Raw genomic sequence first — 9,868 nt, 5'->3', positions numbered from 1 at the left:
GCTCCTCCCTCCTGGTCTTTGGCTCTCCCTCCATCTCTGTCTCCACCTGTCTGTCTGTGTGTCTGTCTGTCTCTCTCAGTCTGTCTCTCCCGGGCTCTCTGGGTCTTTCTCTCTCTCTGTCTCTGTCTGATTCTCCGCCCCCTGCCCCTCCCTCCCTCCCTACCTGGCTGCCTCTCCTCCAGCTCCAGGGCCGCTCTCGGGAGCAGCGCTACACCAAGCTGGCCGACTGGCACTACATCGAGCGGTGCGTGACAGCAGCCAGCCCCATGCCCCTTTTCGGTGGGTCCCCTGCCACCAGAGGCCACGCACCGGGGCCCACTCCTCACCTGGGCCCCCTCGTGCCCCGATGGGGAATGCTGCTGGGCTGACGAGAACTCCCGAAACCCCGGCATCCCCGCCTAAACACAGCTCCCTGAGGCCCCAGTCTCTGTCCTTCAGGAAACAGGGACATCTTGTCGTACGTGGACGCCAACCGCGCCATGCAGACTGGCGTCGCTGGGATCATGATCGCCCGGTAAGTGTGCCCGGGGCGGGGATACAAAGAACCAGCCAGGGCTACCCCTGAGCGCCCAGCCTCCAGCTCGGGGAAGGTGAGGGCGCGCCTGAGTTTGTGCCCAACGCCGGTGCCCCCAGCCCGCCAGCCCGCCCACTGCTCTGTTATTCCCCGGGCAGGGAGATGTCAGAGGTGGCTGCTTATGGGGCCGGGGTGAAGGGTACTGGAACTTTCTGTAGCTGTGGGCTCAGGGTTGTGGCTTGGAACTCTTGGGCTTTGCAGGTTGTGTGAGCATGGCCGGGAGGTTGGGGACCATGGGTTTGGGGGCTGGGGTTCCGCCACCGGCCTGCTGACCACCGCCCGCCTGCAGCGGCGCCCTGCTCAAGCCGTGGCTGTTCACGGAGATCAAGGAGCAGCGGCATTGGGACATCTCGTCGTCGGAGCGCCTGGACATCCTGCGGGACTTCGCACACTACGGCCTGGAGCGCTGGGGCTCGGACACGCAGGGCGTGGAGAAGACACGCCGCTTCCTCCTTGAGTGGCTCTCCTTCCTGTGCAGGTGGGATTGGGGTGGCGGGGCGGGGTGTCTTGGGGAGGCCCGGCCCAACCCCGTCCCCGCCGCCCCCACCCCGTCTGTAGGTACGTGCCCGTTGGCCTGCTGGAGCGGCTCCCGCAGAGGATCAACGAGCGGCCGCCCTACTACCTGGGCCGCGACTACCTGGAGACGCTCATGGCCAGCCAGAAGGCGGCCGACTGGATCCGCATCAGGTGCCCGGGAACCGCCGAGGCCCTGGGAGATAGTGCACCAGGGAGCCAGTGGGTGTGGGGCCAGCTGGGCCGGGGGCCACCCCGCCCCAGGCCTGACCCTGCTCCCGCCCTCCTCACAGCGAGATGCTGCTGGGACCGGTGCCGCCCAATGTCGTCTTCCTGCCCAAGCACAAGGCCAACGCCTACAAGTAGCTGCAGGGGCGGGCAGGGGTGTCTGAGAGCCCAGCGGGCTCCCCAAGGAATGAGAAGGCAATAAATTTTATTCTTTTAAAACCCAGGCCCTTTTGTGACCCTGAGGCTGTCTCATGCTGCCCCACCCCCCCACCCCACCCCACCCCAGCTTTCCCCCACCATCCCTATCCCCACAGCTCCCTCCTTCCTCACTCATTCACCAGCCCCATACTGGCCACTGCTGGTGCCCAAAGGCCTTGACCACAAACAAGCCACCATAGCTCATGAGATGGGGCCTTGGCCTGTGTGGGTGTGGATCAGGGCGGGCTGCCTGAAGGAAGGGGCCTTGGAGCTGTCAGGCAGGCATTGCTGGCAGAGGTGGGAGGCGGAAGGCAGCAGACCGGGCCCAGTGTCCACCATGCTCTCTGTGACGCCCATCTCTGGCTGCCTTGGTTTCCCATCTGCCCCTGCCTGCCCCGCCCCTCCCCCACCCCTTACTCGGAACCCTGACCAGTGGGCGGGCCACAGCCTGTGCCTGGAGTAACCGTAGAAACAGAACTACACAGGACAGTGAGCCTCCTCTCTGAGTGGGCTGCCTGTGCTCCCAACTGCTGCCCTCCTGGCCTGCCTGGCCAGGCCCCCGCCTCCCCATGCAGCACCCCAAACCCTTCTATGCACCCGCCGCTCCCCAAGAAGGCTTCAGTCCCTGGAGCCTGGACGCCACCAAAGGGCCCGGCAGCCAGCCTGCTTCCGCCTGCACAGAGCCTCTTCCCACTGCGGGTACGAGGGTGGGGGGCACCCATCGGGGCAGGGACCAGGGCTCTGCCCGCCAGCCTCAGGACCCCACCCAGCTGCCTGTTTTTGTCCACAGGTTCCTCCAACGTCTATCACCCCCCAAACCTGGAGAAAGAGGTGTTTCCAGCTCCTCCAGCAGGTACCGGCCTCCCACCAACCTTTGATGACCGGGGAGTGGGCAGGGGCATCTTGCTCCCACCCTTGACCCTAGATGGCTCCCTCCTCCGAAGGCAAGGCCCGAATCCCTGTCCCCCAAAGAGACCCCTGGACCAAGGTCTGTGTCCCTCATCCCCTAGATGGGGCCCTGAAGGCAAAGCCTATGTTTCTTGTTCCCCAAACAGGTCTCCCAAAGGCAGGCCGGTGTCCCCAGCCCCCCAGATGGCCCCCAAAGCAAGGCCTGGGGCCCCTGACCTCTAGAGAGGGCCCCAAAGGCAAAGCCTATGTCCCTGTTCCCCAAATGGACCCCAAAATTGGTCCGTGTTCTCCATGCCCCAGACGTGCCCCACAGTTTGGACCCCGTCCACCCCAGGCGGGTCCCAGAACTGCCCCTCTCAGGGCCGCCCTCCCTGGCCACAGGTTTCCAGATGGCGCCCTGCGGCTGCTTCTTTGACCCCCGCGTCTACCGAATCGAGTGGGCCACCACCGACTTTGGCCAGTCGTCCCTGTACAAGCTGGCGGCTGGGGGCCCCGCCTCGCCAGGCACCTACTTCCCGGAGGCACAGCACTGCCTCAGGGCCCCGGTGCCGCCCCCGCTGCCCCCACTGTTCCGCCACTACCAGCCGCCCCCCTTGGGGCCCTGGTACCGCATGCCCTGCTTCCAGTCCAAGGGACCCGGGGCCGAGGCCCTGGGCTTCGTAGGGGACAGAGGGTCCCCGGCCTTCGCGGAGCTGCCCCCCACCTTGATCAAGCAAGGCCTGGCGCCCCCGCTGCCCCCCAAGGAGAGCAAGTTGCCCCTGCTGCTCACCACGCTGCCCGCCGAGGCCACGCTGCCCCCTGGCGCCTATGGACCTCTCAAGGGCCGCCTGAGCTGGCTGGATGGGCCCGGCGAGCCCTTGACCTTCGCCTTCAAGGAGCCGCCCCCCGGCGCCGGGCCCGGCCCGCTGTACCCGCCGGGCCCCACCAAGCCCAAGGCGGTCCCGCTGGGGGCAGGCGAGGCCAGGACCCCTGAGGTGGCCAGGGCCTTCACGAGGCCCAAGAAGGTGATGCTCGAGGACACGAGGAAGCTCTTTGACTGCCTGCCGGGTGGCGCTGAGCCCGCTGGGGCCCCGTGCAAGCCCCCTGGGCCCGCCCTGCCCGACAGCGGGGGCGGCAAGGACGACTCGTCCAGCGACATCCGCTCGCTGCACCTGCCCGACGAGCTGCAGTCCTCGGACTACAGCGTGCCCGAGGTCCTAGATACCGTGTCCGACATGGACTACTTTTACAACTTCATGGTGCTGGACTAGGAGCCGCCGCCCCGCCCGGGGGGGCCCCCCACCGCCAAGCCCTCGGGCAAGAGGAAGGCCGGCAACCCGACTGCCAGGAAGGGGAAGCAGGGCAGCAAGGGCAAGCAGACTGCGGTCCCCACCAGCGCCAGCCCCTTGGGGCCCAGGCAGGACCTGGGAGCCGCCCCCCATTAAAGCGAATTTGAGCTGTTTGCGCAGTGTCCGGTCAGTGGCATTCAGGGGCCGTGGGCTGTCTCCTCGCCCTCCCTGTCGTCCAGCGGGCCCAGGGCCATGTGGCGAGGCCCCTCGGGACCCCGGCGCCTTCCGGGTGCCGGGCTTCCAGAGTAGAGTCGGGGAGCCCTAGACTTGGGGTTCGGGACAATCCCTCGTCTCCTAGCCCCAGAAAATCCAAGTCACCCGGCAGGGATGGGGGTGCTGCTGGGAGGTGGGGAGACACTGCCCGGACTCGTGCACTGCAAGGATTTCACCTCCATGTTTGATGGGGAAGGTCAGGTCTGCCCAGAGATGGGCAGGAACTTGCCTGGAGACACAGCAGCAAGCGGGGTGGGGCCTGGGGAGAGGCCTGCGGGCTGGGCTCGGCCTCGGCCCAGGTGGAGGGGCCGGTGTCCCCGATGGTGAATGGGAACGCGCCCTCTCGTGTTCACGCGGAGAGCTGGGGGGTCTGGGGTGCAGAGGCAAGTGCTGGGTGGAGGTCTGAGATTGGGGGCAGGGCAGGCATGTGGGAGACGGTGTCCACCTGGCTCACAGGTGACCCAGACGGGCATGCAGAGTGCACCTGCAGCCCAGCTGGGGGCCAGAGGCCAGGGTGGGTGTGCCTGTCCCAGGATGGGCATCCAGCCAGGCCCCTGCATCTCTGCCTCAGGGCCCAGCCACACCTGGGTTCTGCTTCCCAGGGGGCAGGCACGGGGTGGGCTTGCAGTGGTTTGGAGCTTCAGTGCTCACACCTGTTCCCTCCTGCCTCCGCTCCTTCCCTCTCCAGTCCACGGAGCTCCCTCCCCCCTGTACCCTGGGCCAGGCTCTCGTCTGCCATCTGCCTTTTGCTTCTGGAGAGCCCTGGGCAGCCGCCGGCCACACCCTCCCCTGAAATACTCCAGGCGACTGTGAAGGGGTTGAGTCGGTTTCCCAGTGACACCTAAGGAGGTAAGGAGAGATGGAGCTCCCCTCCCCTGCCAGAGGAAGGGCCCTCCTGCCCCAGGCCCTGGGCTGGGTCTCGGGGACCTTCCCTGCTGGTCTCTGCTGGGGAACCCAGGGCGCTTGACTAGGATCCAGGAGGTGGCTGCGTGTGGGCAGGGGGTCTTGGCTGCTGGCACCATGCCTTGAGCCTACGGGTTCCAGGGCTCAGGGAGACAGAGGTGGCCAGCCAGTCTGGGCTGTACCGGGATCACCGCCTGTCTGTGTTGTGAACAGGATGCGGGCCTGGAGGAGCCAGGAGCTCCCTTCCCCCGCTTCCCTCTCAGCCTGCTGTGCCTGCAGCCGTGTTAGGGGTATTTTTGAGACAAATACGAAGTGCCCCCAAGAAGGGAAGGCCCTGGCAAATGAGGCAGATGTGACAGGATGGGCTTGATTTTCTTTAAGATTAATGCGGGCCAAGGGTTGTGAAATGAGGATCACCTGGCAGCCTAACCCGTCCCCTCCAGAGAGGCGTGGAAGGTGGACCAGGCAGCCCCCGGAGGTGGGGGTGTGGTGACTGCCCACTGCAGTGGGTGTGGGAGTGGAGGTTTTTAACGACTGGGTGGAGAGCGTACTGGGCAATTTTTTTTTTTTTCTGGCCGAGCCACTTGCGGGATCGTACTTCCCGACCAGGGATTGAACCCAGGCCCCAGCAGTGAAAGCACAGAGTCCTACCACGGGACCTCCAGGGAATTCCCTGTGTCGCGCAGTTTAAATGACCGTTGGATGTGTTCTTTTAACCTCAGAGTGATCAGAAAAGTCATTGAGAAAGTTTTCACTAGAATGAGACAACTGTCCCGTGCCACCTGGGGTTTGAATGAAGTGTGGGAGAGGGAAGCTCTGAACGGATGGATAGACTGATCAGACATGCATATACACGTATGTGTACATTGTATGCACACCTATATGTGTATTCACACGTGCATACACAGGTGTGTACACGTACAGATGCATGCATCTGTACACATGCATACGTGCATGTACACGTGTGAGCATGCATGTTATCTACACACGTGCGTGATGACCTTATGGATATATACATGCGCACACGTGTGTTCACATTATACAAGTGCTCGCGTGTGACATACACATCACCCACACATGCCTACACACGTACGTGAACATGTATTATAGACATATGAATACACGTGTAGATGTATGTACACATCATCCACACATAGGCAATATGCATGTACATGTATACACACAGGCACATACATGCACAATATCTACACACGCGTGTATGTGTATGCCTTATGTACCTACGTGTTATATACATGTATGTATACATACCTCTGCACATACGTATACACATGCATGTGTGCACATCATCTGTATACATATGTATGCATAACACAGGTACGTGTGAAATATGTGCTATGCTTCCAAGTTTTGTTCATGGACATCACGAAACACACGTAAGCATGTTGGTCTGCGTATATGTCAGGGCTTATCAACAGAGGTGGACCCACGCCCCGTCCCCGTCTTCTGCAGCCCCCGCCCTTTTCCTTGGGTCTCACGTTTCTCTAACAGAACACGTCAAGTGTCCGATGCATCTCTGGGACTTGCCGGTTGATGATCTCACCACATGCCTGTGCCGGCTCGTTTCACCAAAAGCTCCTGTTCGCTGGGACTTGGGCCGCCCACCTTCTCACTGTTGACAACCCACGTAGGTGCCGTAGTTCAAAGGGACTGTGGTGCCAGAATGTTGAGGGAGGCAGGTGGGTGTAGAAACCCCACAAAACATGAGTGACACCCACTGCTACCGGCTCTCTTACCAAACGCTTTATTTCAAGACAACTCTGCCCCCTCCCTGCCACCCCGCCTCCAACCCCAGAGCGTGCTCAGCGCCTGGCCCAGACACACGCACAAGACTTCCTGCATCTCCTGCGCAGACTGACCCAGAAGCCCTTGACCCTGAGGCCCTGCTCAGTGTGCAGCAGCTCGGGGATCATGTAGGCCAGCCATACAGACAGCAGGGTGGCCCCCGTGAGCAGGACGATGGTGATCTCAGGCGGGAAGATGGGCAGTGGGAAGGCCCCGTAGACGTAGACGCTGAAGGTGGTCTCCAGGTGACAGTAGCTGCGAGGGGCGGGCAGGGAGAGGCCGTGGGGCACCGCCTTTGGGGGCCTCACCCTTCACCCCAGCAAACTGGTTGTTTTTTTTTTTTTTTTTTGGCCACGCTGCTCAGCTTGCAGTATCTTAGTTCCCCGACCGAGGATCGAACCCAGGTCCTCGGCAGTGAAAGCGCAGAGCCTAACCACTGGACCGCCAGGGAATTCCCCCGGCAAACGTTTTAAAACTCACGGGGACAAGAGCTGGGCCTGGAGCATTGACGCCGGGCACTGAGTTCCATTTATATCCACTTAACTTCTATCCTCTATAAATCTGTGGTCGTCTCTGTATCGTGTTGGCCAAAAAGTTCGTTTGGGTTTTTCCGTAACATCTTACATATTTTCGCAGAGATCGTATTTTTCCCCAGGACCCCTGTGGTCCCCTGCTCTGGAGACAAGGGATTCCCCCCGCCTCCATGCCCAGGCTCAGTGTGGGGGGCGGGCAGAAGAGACCAACAAAGCTCTCATCACAGTGGACGCGGAGTGGGGGGCTTGAGCGGGGCCACAAGCGTCCCTCAGGTGGCTGCGAGCAGGTGGGGATGGCAGGATGGAGGGAAGGACACCCAGGTAAGGGGGGGAAGTCGCTGGGGGCTCTGCTGGAGGCAAGGTGCAGGGAGGGCAGGGGATGAGCCTTGCAGGCAGACGCCTCTCTCCCCTGGGCATCCCCACCCTGGTGCCTTCTGCCAGTGGCATCCCAGAGCTGGTCCAGGGTCTGGGGCCTTTAGGGAAGGCAGGGTCTCCCCGCGCTTTTGGGGGTGGACTTTGTGTCCGTCTGGAAGGGATAGGTGATGGGGGAGCGGGGAATAATGCCGCCCATATTCCCCCTCCCAGTGGGAGACATTAATGATCTGAACCAGCACAGTGGGTGGCGAGTATTAACAGCCAGCTCCTGGGGCAGGGTTGGGCTGCCCTGTAATGTGTGTCAGTTTCCTTTCCGTGGTGTCAGTAATCCAGCTGCCAGCGGGAAGCCAACCGGCTTGCAAAATCCCTGGATATCTAATGATCCATGTTTGGGAGCCAGTCTACACCGGCCCCTGCACCCCACCTGTTAGACATGGAATGAGGGTGACTCTGGTCCCTGAGGGCGGGGACAGGGCTGCTGGTCATTGCTGTTCCCCCGCACCCAGCATGGCCTTTGAATGAGGATTTATTTAGGAAGTGAACAAATGTCATCCTAGAGGAGGGAGAAAAGTGGGTCCCCCTCATGTGTGCAACCTGCCCCCAGAGAGCCAGCTCTTCCCCCAGAGGCCCCTGGTACAGGGCGACTCACCTGTAGTATGGATCCACGATGGAAATGAAGAAGATGTAGATGCCGTTTCTTTGGTCGAAAACGACCTTGTTCTCTGTCGGGCCTCCCAAGATCTGATACGGGACTTTGGGCCATCTCAAGGGCGCATTGTTGTTAGGGTCGTGGCAGCTCACATAATTCTGGGGAGGAGGACAGAGACATGCCTGCTGGCCCCGGGGGCCGGGAAGGACCGTGCCAGCCCACAGGCGCTACCGCCGCACACACGGCCCCACCGGTGCCACCACCCACCAGCACCCAGGGGTGTGAGTCCAGGACCAAGTGCCCGCTGGGCAGGCCAGCCGATTGGTGACTGTGGAGCCTTCTTCCCACCTTCCTTCTCCTGTGCCTGCCCCAGCTTTGGGGGCTGCAGGCATAACAGCTCTGCTCACCAGGGTCCCTTGCAGCTGTCAGTCTTGGTAGGAATCAGATGCTGCTGATGGCATGTGCTCTTGGTGTTATGGGCTGAGTTGAGTCCCTCCCACAAGTCATATGTCAGAGTCCTAACCCCCAGGACCTCAGGTGGTGACCTTATTTGGAGATGGGGTCTTTACAGGGAATCAAGTGAACATGAGGTCACTAGAGTGGGCCTGATCCAGTATGGCTGGTGTCCTTAGAATAAGGGGAAATTTAGACCCAGAGACGACACGCCCAGGGACAAGACCATGGGAAGATGAAGCAAGCGATTGGGGCGATGCATCTACAAGCCAAGGAATGCAAAGATGGCCAGCAAATCACCAGAAACCAGGCCAGAGGCCTGGGACAGATTCTCCCTCATGGACTCAGAAGGAACCAGCCCTACCGACACCTCGATCTGGGACTTTTGGCCTCCAGAACTGGGAGAGGATAAATTTCTGGTGTTTAACCCATCTGGTTTATGGTCCTTTTGTTACACAGCCCTAGCTGACTAACACACCTGGGGAACCTGACGGTGGAAGTGAGACAGAGCCACCAGGGCTTCTCGGGAAGCAGTCGTGGGTGCCCAGGTGGCAGCTGTGGCTTCTCCACCCTGCCTTCAGATCCCGGGGTGTCACATAAAGGGGGATATGCCCTTGAACTCAACTGTTTGCCCTTCACCGGTGCATCACGCTGGCTCCCTGAGCTAAACACATACTAAGGGTCTCGCCTACACTTTGATCTTCTGCACTATTTGCCTGTGGACCCAGAAGGGAGGATGGGGCTAGGCTTGTAAACAAGAGAAGAGATGGACATTCCCAAAGCAAAAGTGTAAAAATAGCAGTGAGTCCACTTCCCTGGCGGTCCAGTGGTTAAGACTCCACGCTTCCACTGCAGGGGGCATGGGGCTGATTCCTGGTTGGGGAACTAAGATCCCGCATGCACCATGGTGCAGCCAAAAATAAAGAAAGAGAATAGAAGGAACTCATTCTGCATGGCAAAGTAAGCAAAAACCGAAAGACAAAAGAGGCAAACTGGGGGAACTATTAGCAAATTACATCGCAAATAAAAGCTTAATCTCATGGGTCTATAAAGAGCTCTTAAAAATGCAGAGAAGGGGCCTTCCCTGGTGGCGCAGTGGTTGAGAGTCCGCCTGCCAGTGCAGGGGACATGGGTTTGTGCCCCGGTCCGGCAAGAAGCCACATGCCGCAGAGCAGCTGGGTCCATACAG

The 9,868-nt window shown here is 60.8% G+C and overlaps 2 protein-coding genes across 2 annotated transcripts in view; one reads left to right on the top strand and one right to left on the bottom strand.

Annotated features, from left to right (window-relative positions):
• Nucleotides 1-1,850: 1,850 nt before the first annotated feature.
• LOC307051700 (proline-rich protein 22-like) lies at nucleotides 1,851-3,846 on the top strand (the record flags this gene model as incomplete). The annotated part of the gene is given in 4 exon segments (XM_079702228.1): nucleotides 1,851-2,212; nucleotides 2,304-2,366; nucleotides 2,804-3,669; nucleotides 3,673-3,846. Coding segments are annotated over 4 exon segments (1,233 nt in total). The 5' UTR covers nucleotides 1,851-2,082.
• Nucleotides 3,847-3,887: 41 nt separating this feature from the next.
• The window catches only part of CATSPERD (cation channel sperm associated auxiliary subunit delta), a gene marked incomplete at both ends in the record, with an annotated part of 41,421 nt that continues 35,440 nt past the window's right edge, over nucleotides 3,888-9,868 (bottom strand). Inside the window, 4 exons of the mRNA XM_079701456.1 lie at nucleotides 3,888-4,044; nucleotides 4,678-4,804; nucleotides 6,713-6,924; nucleotides 8,227-8,384. Coding sequence (XP_079557582.1) covers nucleotides 3,888-4,044; nucleotides 4,678-4,804; nucleotides 6,713-6,924; nucleotides 8,227-8,384 — 654 coding nt within the window. The remainder of the gene's footprint in view (nucleotides 4,045-4,677; nucleotides 4,805-6,712; nucleotides 6,925-8,226; nucleotides 8,385-9,868) is intronic.

The sequence above is a fragment of the Hyperoodon ampullatus genome (assembly GCF_949752795.1).
Source record: "Hyperoodon ampullatus genome assembly, chromosome: 4".
NCBI lineage: Eukaryota > Metazoa > Chordata > Mammalia > Artiodactyla > Ziphiidae > Hyperoodon > Hyperoodon ampullatus.
This window is presented reverse-complemented; position numbering and strand designations above follow the sequence as displayed.